The 18,205-nt window shown below is 41.9% G+C and overlaps 1 protein-coding gene across 11 annotated transcripts in view; it reads right to left on the bottom strand.

Moving 5' to 3' along the window:
* LOC138301142 (zinc finger protein 618-like) overlaps nt 1-18,205 on the bottom strand; it is a 781,690-nt gene that overhangs the window by 377,020 nt on the left and 386,465 nt on the right. For all 11 annotated transcript variants that reach the window (XM_069241298.1, XM_069241296.1, XM_069241300.1 and 8 more), the window contains one exon: nt 16,291-16,380. In XM_069241298.1, coding sequence (XP_069097399.1) covers nt 16,291-16,380 — 90 coding nt within the window. The remainder of the gene's footprint in view (nt 1-16,290; nt 16,381-18,205) is intronic.

The following is an 18,205-nucleotide window of genomic DNA, read 5'->3' as shown; positions in this document are numbered from 1 at the left end:
TTCTTAGGTAAGCTGCTACTACCGTTAGACATTTTGTGAATACTCTTGGAGCTGTTATGCCGAATGGTAGAACTTTGAATTGGTAGAGGTTTACCGCTATCACAAACCTTAGGTATTTTCGGTGCGCTGGATGTATGGGAATATGAAAATACGCATCTTTGAGATCCAATGCAGTCATGCAATCTTGTTTTTGTAGTAGTGGAATGACGTCCTGCAGAGTCACCATGTTAAAGTGTTCTGACAGGATATATAGATTTAGTGGTCCGAGATCTAGAATCGGTCTGAGAGTGCCATCCTTTTTGGGAATTAGGAAGTATAGTGAATATACCCCTGTTCCGTGTTGCGACTTTGGAACTAATTCTATTGCTTCTTTTAGTACTAGCGATTGAACTTCTTGTTGTAACAGACCGTTGTGTTCTGGGGAAAGTCTATAATAATGAGGAGGAATGTTTGGAGGAGTAGAAATCAGCTATAGACAATAACAGTTGTGGATAATTGAAAGTACCCATTGGTCTGTGGTGATATTTCACCAATGGGAGTGGAATTGCTGCAGTCTGCCCCCCACAGGAGATGTGTGGGGTTGTGGTATGCTCAGGAAGTCACTGTTTTGATGGAGTGGTGACACTTTTTGAGGCCTGGAATCTTCCTCTGGCTCTGAACTGTTGGCCTCTATAAGAGCCTTAAATGTTCTTCTTTGGTATTGCTGTTGGCCTTTTTTAGTTGGGAGGTGGAAGCCTCTGTAGATTGTGGCTTGAAGCCTCCTCTAAAATGTTGTTTACGAAATGAGCCTCTATAAGGTGTTGTGTATAGAGCTCCTATTGCTTTTGCAGTGTCTGAATCTGTCCTGAGTTTTTCGATTGTTGTGTCAACCTCAGGACCAAATAGGTGTTTTTTGTCGAATGGCATATTTAGTACTGCCTGTTGTATTTCTGGCTTGAAACCAGGAGATCCTAACCATGTATTTCTACGTATGGTTATAGCAGGATTTACGCTCCTAGCTGCTGTATCTGCAGCATCAAGAGCGGACCATATTTGGTTGTTGCTTCTTGCCTGACCTTCAACAATTTGTTGAGCCCATTTTTTGATGTTCTTTTGACAGGTGTTGTAACAATTCCTGCATTTCGTCCTATCATATCTTGCTAACAAGGCTTGTGAATTGGCAATGCGCTATTGGTTAGCTGCCAGTATAGCTACCCTCTTACCAGCTGCACCAAACTTCCTGCTTTTTTTTGTCGGGGAGGGGTATCCCCTGACGATTGACTATTGACCCTTTTTCTGGCAGTACTGACGACAACAGATTCTGGTGGTACCTGATGCATGATGTATGCCGGGTCTGAAGGTGCAGGCTTGTATTTTTTAATCCATACGTGGTGTTAAAATCCTAGCCTTAACAGGTTCTTTAAATATTATGTCTGCATGCCAGGCAACATTGGCAGGCACTGCTAGCGTGAATGCGTGGAGGATAGTGTATTGAAAAGGAAATCCTCTTCTAAAGGCTCACTATGCAGAAGTACCCCATGGTACGCAGCTGCCCTTGAAATGACCTGTGTGTATGCTGTTGCATCCTCTGGTGGCGAAGGTTTGGAAGGATATAGGTCTGGTATGGTGGTATGGGATCTGGATCATACAAATCCCAGGGATCAATTGTGAGAGTAAGAGTGGGAGTGTGCTGGTGAAGGTAATGGTGGTGGGCTAACGGGTGGTGGTGAGAAAGAAAGTTGTGGCGAATGTGGTGGAGAATTTTGCAAAGGGAATAGTTTCTCCTTCCTTTTAAAGATCTTTGCTGGTGGTGGAGCAGTATCAAGATATTCTTGAAACGCCAACTTTCTTGTTTGTGGAAGAGGTGAAGCAATGATCCTCACAGTCTTTGTGGATATGTATCCTTCATTGTTTGGCGTCCATGATCTCAATATAGGCTGAATGTCTGAATCTTCAGAAATATATTCTGATGTTTTTGACGATTTAGAGGACTGTTCATCGAATGTCTTTGAGCTCTGCTTTAATCAGCTCGAAAGTCCTTGTTCCTCTGTATAGAAATATTTTTTTGCCTCTGAGGTTGACAATTTTTTTGGTCCCGAAGATACAGCTTGTGGTTTCGACTTCGAAGCTGGATGTCGAACTTTCAACTCTGAAAAGTGTGGACGCCAGCTCGGCTCGGATGTGGAGCTTTTGATAGATTTGCTTGACTCCGGCATCAAAGCTGGTGTGGCATTTTTCGGCGACGAACCCAAAGGTCGGTCCCCGACTATTTTCTTTCGGGTGGAACCATGGTGGTGCACCCTAGGCCTTGACTGGTCTTTTGTTAGTGGGTTTAGAGGCAGTTTTACTCACATGCTGAGCCGCAGTGATGGGTTGGCTATCTTCCTCCGAGTCTTCTTCAGAGTCGGTGCCCTGAATGGAAACTGCCGTCTGGGCCAGTTCTTCCTCTACGGTGTCGACGTACTCTATTTTTCAACGACATCTCAAGTCTTCTGGCTCTCCGGACACGCAGTGTCTTTTTCGACCGGAACGACTGTCAGGCTTCACATTCTTCTTCTCGATGGTCAGGAGAGAGACAGATTACATACCACGTTTTGATCTGTATAAGGAAATTTATTGCGGCATCGAGGACAGAATCGGAATGGAGTCCGATCCATCAGGCTTCAGCGGGGTAGGCCCGAACAGGCACAAGTTGGGTGCGCGCACCCAAAAGGGCGTTTTGTGCTTTTCAACAGTACTATCGGCTCGACTATAGATGAAAATGTGATCGAAAAAATACCAACTGTCAAACAGAGTTTCGCAATCAAAAATCTTGGAGCGAGAGGAAACACATCTGAACCAGACAGCAGAAAGAAAACAATCTAACAAAGGAGTTGAGGCCCATGCGCTCTATGAGAGAGAGGAGTCACCACTCAATCCCGTGACTCAAATAAAGACTTCTCCTAAGAAAAACAACTTGTAACACTCTGGGCCCAACACTAGATGGTGGAATCTATGCACAGCATGTGTATCTGCAGCTGCACATGCCATCGAACAGAGCTGGATAAGTATAAATTGAGCGCTATGAGGAACATTTTTTGGGCCTTCAAGTATCGCCTGCCATTGCTATCTGTGTAGGGGTGTGCAGAGTCTGTGTCCTAGTGTAGGTGCAATTGTGCAAGCTAAGCAGAAGTTTAGCAAGCCCCACCCTACGTCTCGAGCCATACCAAATTAAAGACACACATCTGCGTGTCTAAGTCTCTGAAAAAGGCGACCGGAATATAAGTGAAAAGATATTTTAGTCTAGGGAGTAAAACCACTGTTAGCAGCGCTACCCGTCCGGTCACTGACAAAGGCAGTGTGTGCCAGAACGCCATCTGCGCTTTACCAGAGGACATCGTGAGTTTGATATTGCCATCAAAGAAGTCAGCAGGAGTACGGTACACTTGGACACCCGAATAGCGGAACGTATGGTGCTGCCACGTAAGAGATGTTCCCAAGCTGTCATCTCACGAGGCCTGGAGAAGGCAAACATGCAAGACTTTGTCCAGTTCTCCCGGAGTCCAGATATATTGACAAAGCAAGAAAGCATTTGAGGGATGGTATCATGCACCCTTTGAGTGTCACAGATGTATACCAGCATATCATCGGCGTACAAAGAAATTGCATGCATTCTGTCTCCTAGCGGGATACCCCAATGTTGTGTTCAACTGATACATATGCAGGGCCAAAGGCTCCATCGCCAGTAAGAAAAGCAAAGATGACAGCAGACAACCCTGCTGCGCCTCTCTGCATATGGTTATTGCATGTGAAATAAGGGGTCCAGTGCGGACATGTATTAAGGGGTCCTTGTGAAACAGTTTGACCAGATGCAGGTAATGGTGCCCAACGCCATACCTCGACAACACGGCAAAGAGATATTCTCAATTTAAAGAGTCAAAGGGCTGTTCTAGATTTAAGACGATACAGCCAGCTCCTGGCCAATCGTGAGTGGAATACAACATGACATCATAAATTTAGGGAGGTGTTGCGTGCTGAGACAAACCCATTTTGGTCATCATGTACTAGATCTGGACTGGAGGTGTCAAGTGGTCTGCTAGGATTTTTGCTAAAATGTTATAGTCGGTGTTTAGTAATGCCAGAGGTCGATAGGAACTGACTAGAGTGGGATCCTTGTTCAGCCTAAACAACACCACCACCAGCGCCTCCCTTTGAGAGTCAGCGAGTGTGCCCGCAGCTAAAGATTTATTGTACACTGTTAGTAAACGATCGCAGATCTAGCTTGGGCACAAAAGTCTTGTAGAATTCAGTTAGCAGCCCATCTGGTCCAGGGGACCATCCTGCTGCCACCAACCATATTGCCTTTGTTATTTCTAATGAAGTGATAGGGCCATCAAGCGCCTCGCGATGTTAGGCGGTAATACTCGGTGTAGTAATGCCGTTAGAAAAGGAATAGTAGGACTGTCATTTTGCAACTGAGGATTTAGGGTTCAGGGCCGGGGGGGGGGGGTCAGGGCAGGGTAGATTTTAGGTCCATGGCGAAGGATCAAGGTAGTTTTTAGGACACGGTGGGGTAGGTTTTAGTGTTCAGGACAGGGGTGGGGGTCGGGTAGTTTTCTTGACGGGGTGTTGGGATAGTTTTTAGGTTAGGACGGGGGCGTCGGGGTAGTTTTTAGGAGAGGACGGGGTAGATTTTAGGTTCATGACAGGGGGTCGGGGTACATTTGATGAGAGGGCGGGGGTAGGAATTAGGGTTAAGGGAAGGAGTTTAGGGTAGTTTTTAGAACAGGGCGGGTAGGTTTTACGGTTCAGGGTGGGGGCGTAGTGGTTTTAAGAACAGGGCAGGGTAGGTTTTAGGGTACAGGGTGGGATGGGCAGGGTAGTTTTTAGGACAGGGTGGGGTAGGTCTTAGGGTTCAGGGCAGGGGCAGGAAGGTAGTTTTTAGGACAGGACGGGGCAGGTTTTAGGGTTTGGGTCAGGGTAGTTTTTAGAAAAGGGTGGAGTAGGTTTAAGGGTTCAGGGCAGGGGCCAGGGTAGTTTTTAGGACAAGGCAGGGTAGTTTTTACGACACAGCGACATAGATTTTAGGTTCACGATGGGGGTCAGGGTAGTTTTTAAACAGGGTGGGGTAAGTTCTAGGGTTCAGGGCGGAGGACATCAGGGTATTTTTCAGGACAGGGCGGGGGCATCAGTAGTTTTTAGAACAGGGTGAGGAGTCAGGACAGTTTTTAGGACAGGGTGGGGTAGATTTTAGGTTCATTGTAGGAGGTTGGGGTAGTTTTCAGAACAGGGCGGTGTAGGTTTTAGGGTTCATAGTGGGGGTGGGTGGCTAGGGTCGTTATCAGGACAGAGCGGGGTAGGTTTTAGGGTTCAGGTGAGGGGGTTAGGGTAGTTTACATGATAAGGCGGAGTAGGTTTTAGGATTCAGGGCAGGGGGAGGGGGTCGAGGTAATTTTTAGAACAGGGTGGGGTCGGTTTTAGGGTTTAGGGTGAGGGTAGGGGTCAGGGTAGTTTTTAGGATAAGGTGGGGTAGGTTTTAGGGTTCAGTGTGGGGGCCAGGGTTGTTTTAAGACCAGGGCAGGGTAGGTTTTAGGGGTCAGGGTGTGGGAGGAAGGGTTGAGATAGTTTTTAGGCTAGGACGGGGTAGGTTTTAGGGTGGGGTCAAGGTAGTTTTTAGGACAGGGCGGGTAGGTTTTAGGGTTCAGGGCATGGTAGTTTCTACAACAGAGCTGGGTAGTTTTTAGGATTCAGGCAGGACGTTGTGGTAGTTTTTAGGACAGGGCATGGTAGGTTTTAGAGTTCAGGGCGGGGTTTGTTTTTAGGACACAACAGGTTTTAGGGTTTGGGCTGGATGGTTGTGGCAGTTTTTAGGATGGGGGTAGGTTTTAGGGTTCAGGGCGGGGTGGTTGGGGTAGTTTTTAGGACTGGGCAGGTTTTAGGGGTTAGGGTGACGGTAGTTTTTAAGACAGGGCGGGTAGGTTTTAGGGTTCAGGGCGGGGGGTCGGGATAGTTATTAGGACAAGGCGGCATAGATTTTAGGTGCAGGGCAGGGTAGTTTTTAAGGACAGGGCGGGGTAGGTTTTAGGATTCAATGCTGGGGTCAGGGTAGGTTTTAGGACAGGGTGGGGTAGGTTTTAGGGTTTATGGCAGGGGCAGTTGGGGTAGTTTTTAGAACAGGAAGGGGGAGTTAGGGCTCAGGGCAGGGGGCAGAAGGGGCAGTTTTAAGGGCTTGGTTGGGGTAAAGTATGGTATCAGGTGTATGGGGGCAGGGAAGGGGAGAATCTACCACACATGTTCCTTTACCAAACATGCTTTTACAAGCATGCATGGTAAAGGCGTGGTGGTTGTTGAGACCGCGTTGTAAAGGCAAGTGTGATATACGTAGGTGTTGTCCATCATACATCCGACTCAACACCAACACCACCACCACCACCCCTTAACAAAACATCCAAAAACAGTCCACTTCAATTATAGAATGATCCACAAAGTCATTGTACTGGTAGAATACAGCGGACAGAGGTAAAGAAGTCTGCTCCATAGAGGTACTTAGGCAGGAAAATTCCAGAGACAAATCAAGATCACCTCTAAAGTCATCAACGTCTTTTGATAAAGTGACTGATGCTCAACCTTCCAGTATCACTTCTTCGAGCTAGATGAGTTTATATATACTTGCAATGTTTTAATATAATTTTATTAGTTTTACTGCAGTTATTAGCTCTGATGGATATGATTAATTTCCTTTTTTCAAACACTGTTGTTCAATAACCATGTATATTTTATACTGTATTTGTATATTCAGATTTTCTCCTGGATGGACTTTATAACTCCATGGCGTGTTTTTTTTTCCTAATAATCTATTTACCATGAGCGACTTTCTTTTCTCCCCTGCAGAATCTGGGTCTAAAACTGAGGTTTTGATCCACCCACGAAAGATACCCATTCTTTGATCTGTAGTGTTCTTTTAAAGTCTAGCATTTAGAACGGTGTACTTACACCATTTAGAGTTTAGCGATAACAATATTTTGTGATTATAGTTCCACATACTTGTTTCAGATTGACTATACTCCAGATAGTTTTTCCCTCCAGTAAATTTCCATTATCACATTACCATACAATTTATCTACCTCCTCTTCCTTTTTTAGCATTTTGACCCATTTTCACACAGCACAGATATACTCTGACATTTCGAGTCAGAATCATGACAAGTCCTATGCAAATTGTCTCTATCAATGTCAACGTCTTTACTAATTACATTAAAAGGAAGAAAATTCTGTCCTAGTTAGCCTCCAAATATATCAATTTTACTCTCATCCAAGAGAAACATCTATCTGATATAGAATCAGAAAAATGTAAATGATATTGGGTAGGTCAGATTCTTTAAAGCTGCAAACCCCCTTCTCATGTATCAGGAGATCCTATATCTCACAACTACTATGAAAAGTGGTGTAGCCATTTTAATATGCAAAACACTGCAATGTCAAATACTACAGACATCATCAGATGAGGATGGTTGCTTTGTCTTAGCCAAGCTTAAAGTTGACGAAAATATATTAGAAGTGGGTTCCATTTATGCCCCCATTGGGACCAAAGCCTCTTTTTCCTTCATCTAAACAGAATTCTAACAGAAATGAGAATTTCCAAAATAGTTCTGAGAGGAAACTGAAATCTTTCCCCAGATGCGATCTTGGACAGAATGGGTCCTCTAGACACATCTCATGGCAGAGGTAGAGCCATACTGGGAGACATCCGAGAAGATCATGGTTTGATTGATATCTGGCGTTTACTACATCCATCAGATAGGGGGTTTACATTTCACTTGGTAGTACATGGTACCTATTCAAGAATAGATTACTTCCTCCTTTCACATTCTATTATACCGCAAGTACTAGATTGTCATATTTTAGAAATTGCACTGTCAGATCACACTCCTATCATTCTCCAGCTTGACTGGGGTCTGAAACGCCCTTGTAGGAAACCATGGCATTTAAACCTATCTCGATTCAAACTATTAGCAGAAAAGTCACAATTACAATCACATTTGACTACCAATATAAAAGACAACAAAGGCTGAGTTTCTTCTCCACAAACCTTATGGGGAGCTGCAAAAGCCACCACTAAGGGGCAAATTATGAGAGATTCTGCCATAGCAAACAAAGGCATAATAGAACAACAGACCATTTTGGAACATGATATCAAAACACTGACACATGCTCATTTTACCAATCTAACTGAAACTTACAGGTGTAGATTGGAAAAAGCTAAGATTGAGCTTAATACACTATATACTTTGAAAGCAGAATAGAGGTTATATAGACTCAAGGCTCACAATTACGAACAAGGAGAAAAAGCAGGCCGTTTACTAGCAGCACGATTAAAACAGAGAATCTGTGACAGCTATTCTAGTTATATATAACACTGAAGGTAAACTAATAACAGACTCAGGCAATAGATAATGCTTTTGCAGACTATTGTACCAACAGGAATTCTTTGATCAAATAACACACCCCTGCCCCAAAGAACCAGACCAGCTCATACTTGTCGGTGAAATAACAAAGGATGAAATTGTGCAAACAATCTCCAATCTACCATACAACAAAGCACTGGGGGAAGATGTTTTCCTGGGGAATTTTACAATTGGGTAAAACCAGAAGCAATAGATGCCCTTTGTGAGGTTTATAAAAAAAAACAGAGGAAACTGGTAGTCTCTCCTCACTCTTAAATAAAGCTATCATAACTGTCCTTCCCAAACCTGAGAAAGATCCATTATACTTCAGTAACTATCGCATGATTTCTCTTCTGAATACAGATTCGGAGATATTAGCCACCATTCTTGCAAAAGACTCAAACAAGTTATCTCTCAACTCATACATAATTCCCAAGTTGGAATTATGCCAGGCAGAATCTCTGTAATCATCTCCACACTTTGGCTCACGTACCTTGGCTTTCCAAGGTTGCTGGTGAAGACAGAGTAGCATTATCCTTAGATGCCGAGAAGGCATTTGACCGCATTGAATGGAGCAATATGTTCCGTACACTGCGTACGTTGGGATTAGGTAATTAATATAGCTCTAAGGGCAAATGGTTATACGAAACATCATCTGCACAAGTGAATTGTGGGGGTTTCCTTTCAAAATCCTTTTAAGTGCAAAGTGGAACACGCCAGGGTTGTCCTTTATCGCCCCTCTTATGTCTTCTTGCACTTGAACTGCTGGCTTGAAAAAAGTGTTCACAAATAGCAGCTGCTCCCACACCAGCAGCCATCTCAAAACTACTTCCATATGCGGATTACATATTAGGCACATTTACTGATCTACCTACTTCACTTTCGGCACTCATGTCTACTATCTCTGTCTCCTCGAACGTTTCTGGATACAAAGTTAGTTGAAATAAGAGTGAAGTTCTCCCATTATCCCGGGGTACAACAAAAGCAGCTATCTTAGGCTACAATTTTCAATGGAAAGTGGATCATCTGAAGTATCTAGGTATTTACATCAACACAGGTTTAGCTCATATGATTGAAGATAACTTTGATACACTTATTGCTAAAACGAAGTCAGAGCATGAAATATGGTCCCAACTTTACCTGTCCTCCTGGGGTAGAGTCCAGGCAGTGAAAATGATTACAGTGCCTCATTTCACTTATATTTTAGGTATGTTGCCTTTGACAGTTAAATTATCAATATTGCGACACACTGACAAAGGTATTAACACCTTTATTTGGGGATCTCTGAGACCTAGACTTAAAATCTCCAAACTGATTGCTCACAGGTGATATGGTGGCCTTAGTTTATCATGCATCGAGCATTACTATTCAACCCTCCATTTATTTCAATTGGTTTAACTTTGGCCAAGACAGGGTGACCCCTAATATGGGTTCTTATTGAAAAACTATCTGTACAGGCATCTTTAAGTTTACAAAAGTTTTATATTCATAAATTGCCTGCTTTACAAACGTCCAACCCTGTTATTCAATCTATGCTTAAGATATGGATATACACTCACAAACTCCTTAAGAGTAACCGGAGTCTACATAACAAGGCTCCCATATGGCATAACGCTGATATTAGAATAGGGAAACAGACCATTTCATGGACTATATGGGATAGAGCAGGTATTCTAAAGTTGGATCATTTATTCCCTTCAAAAGCCAAGCTTAAACCCTTTAAAATGCTGCAGATAGAATTTCAACTCCCTAACTCTCAAGAGGGGAAATTCTTACAATTGAAACAAGCTCTATTTAGTAGACTAAGACCATTTCTGTGGATACCTGTGGATTTCCCAGTGTTACAATACTTAAAAACTAGGAGCGGTCTCTGGATTTTATAATCTCATAGTGCATAAACTACAATCATCACCATTACTAGCACCACTACACCCCAAATGGCAAGGGTTACTTAATGTAGCTAATTCCAACGAGGAATGGGCGGATGTTATTATGAACATGAAGAAATAGAACCGGCAAGAATGACATTTACTCTTTTCAAAATTCTTCATAACTGGTACTGGCCACCACAAAACCCCATGACAGCAGGCTTACTACACTATACTACCTGTTAGAAGTGTTCCCATGAGGATTGTGATATGCTACACATTTTACTCAGATCTCCTGTTTTAAATGAATACTGGCCTTCCATAACTGCCTCTGTACACAGAGCTAGTGATGTACCTATTCCTTGGCACAAAAATTAGTTATATTACATGATGTTACTGATATTCCAAATCTAACAAACCATACACGACAACTGATGGGTATCACACTTACTGTAGCAAACAATATGTATATTATGACATTGGAGAACACCACAATGTCCTACACATGAAGAATGGCTTATTGAAATGTATAAAATGGCATCATAAGAAAAACTCATTTACAGATTGCAAGATAATGTTGGAATTTTCATCCAAATTTGTAAACCCTTTCTAGCTAATATATATTCTATTTCTATTCTTACCTAAATGTTTTCTCCTAATTAGAAAATACAACAAAGGAGACCCTTCCTCTTTTTTTGTCTCATTCTATCCTTGTTAAGTCATTTTCATTATTGTTTATAGGCATGCAGTTATTTTTATGAAAGTTGACACTTTAGCCATTAACACTGTTATTTTAATTAGGACTTACTGTTCACTTATTCGACATTGTTGAATTAGCAGGAATATTTCCATTTGAAATGATATGTATGTGGATATGTATGATATTACTATCACTGCTATCTTCTAACTACCTATAATATATGGTTTAATACATATTGCATAATTCTTTCTTTTCAGGTTTTCTTTTATAGGTCTACTTCTAAGATTTAATTGACAGCTAGATGCATTATGAATAATATCTCAGATATTGTGTTTATTGACATCTGTAGTGTGTTTTTTTGTGTTTAGAAATCTGAAAAGTTAATATTTCATAATATTACTGTGTGACCATAATGTGATTTATTGTTTCTCTTTCTTAACACACTGTTTATGTATTGACATGTACTTCTCAATAAAAATATACAAAAAAAGACTTCTGACCATCATGCATGACATCTATGGCTACATTATGAACCACACACTTCCTACACTACACAATGATGGTAGTTACAAAGTTTCATACTTCCTTGTACCTCTTCACATTCAAATATAGCTACACCTGATACAAACTACATTCACACTATCCACACACATTCTTCAAACCAAGCCCAAGTTACAGAGCAGCTTGCCATCCGCCCACTGAAAATCTCAAACTACCAGAGTGCCTAGCACAACGAACCAACACTATAATAGCATAACTAAAGCAGATTTATTGCTCAACCTAAGTTGCGCATGGCCCCTTCTTTACTACAGCGCTCACAACTTTACAGGCACTACCACACAGCTTACTTTCAAAGTCTAGGTGATTTTAGGCCAGACCTGCTTGTGCATGGGGCAGCCTGTGTTCAGGGCTAGTGTGTATGGATGGTTACTTGTGTGAAGGAATGGCAGTGTGACGGGCTTTCCCATTAGAGCTCACCTTTGCCTTAGCACCAATGTTTGTTGAAAACGTGTGTCCTCTTGTGGCCATTTATGGTGGTGCTACAAGGCTGCTTCTGACAACAGACTTAATCTAACTGTTGACGGAGTATTCAGGGCTGTCCAAGTAGGATTTAGCCATATCTTGCTCATTCTTCCGGTGCTATTCAGTCCGCACAGTCATACACACATGCACCGCTATGTCCTAACTATCCATGAACTTTAACACAGCTCTGACCTCCGAATGCCCAATTTTGTTTTGCTAATTTGAGGACATTGGTTCAATAAAATAAACAAAGCAAAAGTCAGTCAGAGAATAACACACATTGTATTGTAATTGCATTCATATAGCGCCTATTACCACTGACTAGGCCTTTAAGCACACTGTGGTGAGATACCTTTACTCTATGTTTACAAGTTATTTCAGCAAGAGTCCAGTACAAATCAACTGGAACCACTTGAGCCAGCTCTAATGCCACTAAAGTTAGACTCAGAGATTTCAGTAACAATTTGATTAGCAGCTCTCCGGATAAGAAGAAAACACAGAATCACAATTTATTGAAGAGCCTGTGACTTTGGGCTGCAGGAGTGACAGCGAGAGATAAGAAACCAGCCACAACATGTTCAGCAGAATAGATACCTAGGCTGCCAGAGGGTCTGACATAGATGGAGCACTGAAGCAGACACAAAATATAACCCAATGAGCACAAGGGAAGGAAGAGTGGAACGACGAAGACAAAAATAACAAAATACCTAAAAAATGAATATGTTCTTCCTTAAAACCTCATGCTGTCAAATATATGTTAAGATATAGACTATGACCTCTGTTTTTCCCCTTTCTTTTTTTCTCTCTCCTTTTCTTTTTTCCCTCTTTTCTCTCCCTCTTTCCCTACTACAAAATATAAAATGCAATTTTCTATAGTACCTTTTACTGCGCGCCTTATATCATTGGTCTATTGTTTAACAATGCAGCGCTTGATTATTACAGCTAAGGTTGTATTTTTCATTGCATTCAGTTTTATTCGATTTTTACCTAAAAATATATGTTTTGTATGTTCTACTATTCATTAAAATAATTCAATAATGCATTATGAAACTCACAAAAAAAGAACATCCAAAGCTGAGCTTCTTTGGCTCCCTATCACTTCTGAGGCTTCAGAGATACTCTCACCCAAGTAAATGCTGCACCCATTAAAAAAGTAAGGACCTCATTAAGTGGAGAAACCAAGGTATGTAGTCAGAATTGTGAAGGCCCTTTCAGAAACTAACCAACAAAATCTGAATAAAAAACCCCATTTTGAGCACATAAGGCAGATATAGCAGTCAGATATTTCTTCACTGTATCCTCATCAAGGCCCTCCTTTGCTTGAAAAATAATTTCATAACTTCTGTGATTTCAGAAGGCAGAGAATTTACATTTTGCACCCATATTAAGATGAATTCCTGTATCGGATGTTGGAATGCATGGACTTAGGCAAGGGATGCCTTGCTGATAAGACAGCACTAAACTTGTCGTTCAAAAGAGACCAATCTTTACAAATGCTTTACTCAGCCTCCAAGCCTGAAGGCCAAGGATGTTGATACTGAGGTAAAATAATCCAGTTTATGGCGAACAGCAAATCGACCTTCTGAGAGGGGCAAATCAGATGGGATAAGTAAAGCTTCAGGAAAACAAGGAACAGGTTCTCCCTTGTTAAATCGGGTGCATTCATCCTTCACCATCATCGGTCTGATCATTACAGGAAGAATCAATAAAGCAAAGGCACTGTGGAACATAAAATACCAATTATTCAGGAATGGTACCTCCCTAGAAATTGAAATTAGCAGAAATGAGCACACCTAGGATTCAGCCAGAAAAGACTATCTTTGTTACCAACCGACCACAACCTACATTAGGAAACAGCTGTCCAGCTCAGAGCATCGATTTCCTGCATCTGTCAAGGAATGCTGGGATGAAATCAGGATAAAGCGGATATAAATATTAACCCATTACAGCGATCAAGTACCTTTGTCTGAGAAAATGGATGCAGGTAAGCTACCAACTTGAATCTTGAGAAGCTCTGGTGGCAGTGTCTTAACTGGGAATGCATGTTGAATGTATAGCAATTATTGCTGAGAGACATCCCAGTGCTCCTGAGCCATAGTCACGGTCCTAAACAAGTGAAGACACAAAATTCTAGTCCATGATTACAAAATACTCATCCTTTCCTCTTTTTATGATTTATTTGCTCTTATTATGTTCAACGATTTGAGAGTGGGTCACTGTGCAAGTTACTTTCTATGAAACAAGTGAGTAGAACTGAATTAGTTGGAGATGACAAATCTTAAGCACTGGCATATTTAGACTTTCTTAATCATGGAGGCAGTGTAGCCGGGCAGCACGATCAAAACTCGTGTGAGCATGTTAAAATAGTGACCACGTTCCTTCGTTGCCCAGGAGTAGATGAGCCCAGAAAGAGTTTTGGCAATCTCTCATATTTTTGTCAAGTAGCACACTCCCTTCTTGTGCTTCAGTCTCCTACATGGTGTTTGAAAGATCCTGCACTTCTCACTGGTGATAGAATCAGAAAGGCAGAAGATATGTTCTTCTTTCAAAGATTTCATCCCACAACAAGAATGACACCTGACAAAGATCACGCATGGTGTCTGACAGAGCAGGAGCACAGGAAAAAACATTGGTAGAAACGTAAAGGTAAAAGGAGAAGTGTCTGTTTTCACTCAAATTACAGCCTAAGTATTAGGCACTATTTTCTTTTTATTTAAAATGCTTGTGTAGGATATTATATCCCATCAATTTTATTATGACTGATTATTTTGATCACCAGTATTTAAAAAAATTAACATCCTGCTTAGGGCATGGTTCTTTACTGCAGTAATATTTAAAAACTATGGGTCGATTTTAGATCTTGGCGGCGAGGTATACTTCATCACAAATGTGTCAGATATCCCTTCCTCTGTATTACTATCCCAATATATCATCAGCCAGGATATCTTTCAGATTGGTGACAGAGTATTCCATTTGCGAGATCTAAATAAGGCCCTAACACTACATTTCAAAATGTGTTCCAGCATACCGCCAATACAATGGGATATTACTTTCTTTATGAATACAGAAAAAAATCATATTAAGGAGACTACACTAGTTTACATTAGTAGAGTGTGGTGCTGCCTTGTCTCCATCTCGTTTCAAACACTATTCAACCTCTTCAAGGAGTCACAAACGTTATATTGATTCATGACACTGCCCTTCATCAATAGGAGCAAAGCACCCATCTTTACATAAGAGACTCATCTCTTGAAGACAAAGGTCATTTGAAATTCTTTCTTGACTCCACAGCGAACTGGGGGGCTTGCTTGTATCTCATACCAAAACCTACATTAAGTCTTAAATTTCTCATTGACATTCTGCAAATTGATCAATTCTGACTGGCTCCGTTCATTCCCTCTGGTATATGTCCACTTGTTTCCCTTCATACAGACCCAGTAGCTCTATTGACATCTGCCACATACAAGATTAGTGCCAAATTCACGAAGTTAGTTTTCAGATTGCTTATGGAGGACTTAGTTCTTTCTTTATGGATAGTGATAATCGCAACCTAGTACTTGCAGGTCTCTCAAAATCCTTCTTCACGTCACCAAAAATCTTCAGACCACATCAGGCATCTCTTAATACTTTTTAACCAGCTGCCTCTCAAGGGCCATGCAACTTTCAAATCTTCAAGTATTGATTGTAGGGCCTTCACCTTTCAATAAATTTTAACAATGTCTACAGTTTCATGGACAACAAGAAGCAAGTCTCAGAACAAATTCACTTAACACAAAAAAAACCTTTGAGCCATGAGTTTTCTAGTGATAGTCCAAATATTTCAAATTCTAGAAAAGACTCAAAACATACTTCTTCCAAGTCCACCTGACATTACCATAGCTCCTCTCCCCTTGCTTCTTTTCCTCACATGTATGTTAACTGTGATTTTTCATCATTCTCTGTACTTTGAAGAATTTAATGATGTTTCAATATAAAGGAACCCCCTGCCCCTTTTAGCACACATGCATATTGTAGGCAGTTGCTTTATTACACATTAGTGCAACATATAATATGTAAACATGTACTTAAAGTTGAAGAGAAATCAACAAAGAATTGCTAAAAGTCAAGAGCACTTAACCCACAGCTTGCACAGCATCTAACAACAGAGCCACCATTAAACAGCATTCCATGGCAGGTCATTAGAGAAAAGATTTTTAAAGAGATAAATAATCGAAGCAACAGATCATCAATGACTAAGTGATAACACATCAGTATAAAGAAAACAAGTAACAGGTAGCTAACAAAGCAGGCAGACTTACTAATTGGTGCATGTAGGGCCACATGTTCCTGGTAAGGCGTGTAATACTTGTACTGCTTGCCACAAAATTCACAGGTGTAATTTCCAGTTTCTGTTAAAATAAAGAGTAACATATTAATACCCTTATTTGGTATTATGTTATGTACATTCACTAGACTAGTGACCTGGTACAGAGCGATGCAAAAGGCTGAGAGAGAGACCCTGCGCTTTGAGGAGGTCTGACGTATGCGTAGGCATCCTGTCCTCCCCAACTGCGACGCTCTCCTCAACCACTTCCTTCAGCTTACATGGGATGACAAACTCAACTTGTAAATACAGAAATGTAACCCCTCATGGTCCGGAACTCCCTTCAGGCCGGAACTCCCCTTATTGCCCTCCTGAAACAACCCCCCCCAGGGGCTTGCTCCCCCTAACCACATCCCAGTTGACACAATGACGCTTAGCTCATGTCCCACGCCCAGACACCAACTGTATTCCAAATCAGGCTGTGCCACGGTCTCTCCCCGCCCCCCATCCAGAGAATATGCCCCCCCCCGTTTCACCCCCTTTCGGCACAACGTCTGCATGCACTACCACTGAGCCGACTGCACAGTCAAAACGACACCTACCGGTCGCCTGCCACTTTCTGGACCATTCATTATCTCTTTCAGAGCAACAGCTACACGGACACTCATATAGGCAATTCTCTTTGACCTGTCAATGTGGCTCTTGTTGATTGTTGAAAACCCCAATAAAAACATTAAAAATTGTTATGTACAGGCACATGATAATGCCTTACTGAACAATGATAAGCTGAGGTCAATGCTACTCTCTCCCCCCATCTCCCACACCAAAAAAGGTAACAAGCTTCAGCATTTGTTTAATCTAACATTAAGTGCAGCATAGCTATTTTTTTTTTTTTTTCATAAAGAATTAAAAGTAAACTGAGATCACAACACTTCATGATAGAGCTCCAAAGGGGCATATGTGAGTTTAAAAGTTTATAAATAAAGGGGAAAATGTTTTGCCATACAAAAATATTGAGCAACTGTGCTCTGCTTTAGCGGCCATCGTGATGAATTAATTGTGCTTGCTATACTGAGGCCTTACGTCAATATAGCTCTTTTTTACTTATGTACTCATTCTGTGACGCATGTCCAACTTAATACACCCATGCTTTTTTATACCACAGTGCTTAGATCAACAAACTGTTACAATTATGCTCTTGAAACATTTTTGTTCACTTTGGGGCAACTGAACCCAATAGCAGCTCACTTTGGTCACAAGGGGCAGGGCGGGCGCGGGGTGTGCAGGGGTGGCAGGGAGTAAACTATGAAAAAATATAATAACTTTTTTTTTTAAACTAACCTTTGCCGCTCTCGCCCCGCTCCTCTTGCTCCCATCACCTGCAGGCAGGCACAGGCTCCCAGCCTGCCCTGCGGCCAATCCTGCCGCTGCTCAGAGCAGCACCAGGATTGGCTGAGAGTACCTAGCCCCTGCACTTCCAGGCAGACTGGGAGCCTGTGCAGGCTCTCTACAGCCCGGCAACTGTGTTTCTGGGCTGGAGAGAGCCCTGTGTGCATGTGTTTGGCCGGCCCAATACGGCCGGCCAAACATACGCGCATACTGAGGGGAGGGCACAGTGCAGTCCTCTCACTTCTCGCACCCCCGTGGCCCCGTCCCTTTAACAAACAAAACGATAATAAACACAGTTTATTATTGTTTTGTTTGTTAAAGATTTTGCAGCATCTGTTGATGGTGGGGAGTGGGGGGCGCTCACTGAACCTCTACTGTCTTGTATCATACCTGTAAAGAATGTTAGTGGTCCTCCCTCGGGTGGGACGTAGCTTTTCTCATTTAAATCTTGCAGACTCTTTATTCCTGGCCAACGCTTTGAACTTGAGTCCCAATCCCAAGTATTGTCATGGAAAGTATAT

Source organism: Pleurodeles waltl, chromosome 6 (assembly GCF_031143425.1).
Source record: "Pleurodeles waltl isolate 20211129_DDA chromosome 6, aPleWal1.hap1.20221129, whole genome shotgun sequence".
Lineage (NCBI taxonomy): Eukaryota > Metazoa > Chordata > Amphibia > Caudata > Salamandridae > Pleurodeles > Pleurodeles waltl.
The sequence above is the reverse complement of the archived record's forward strand: the minus strand, read 5'-3'. Positions and strand labels throughout refer to the sequence as shown.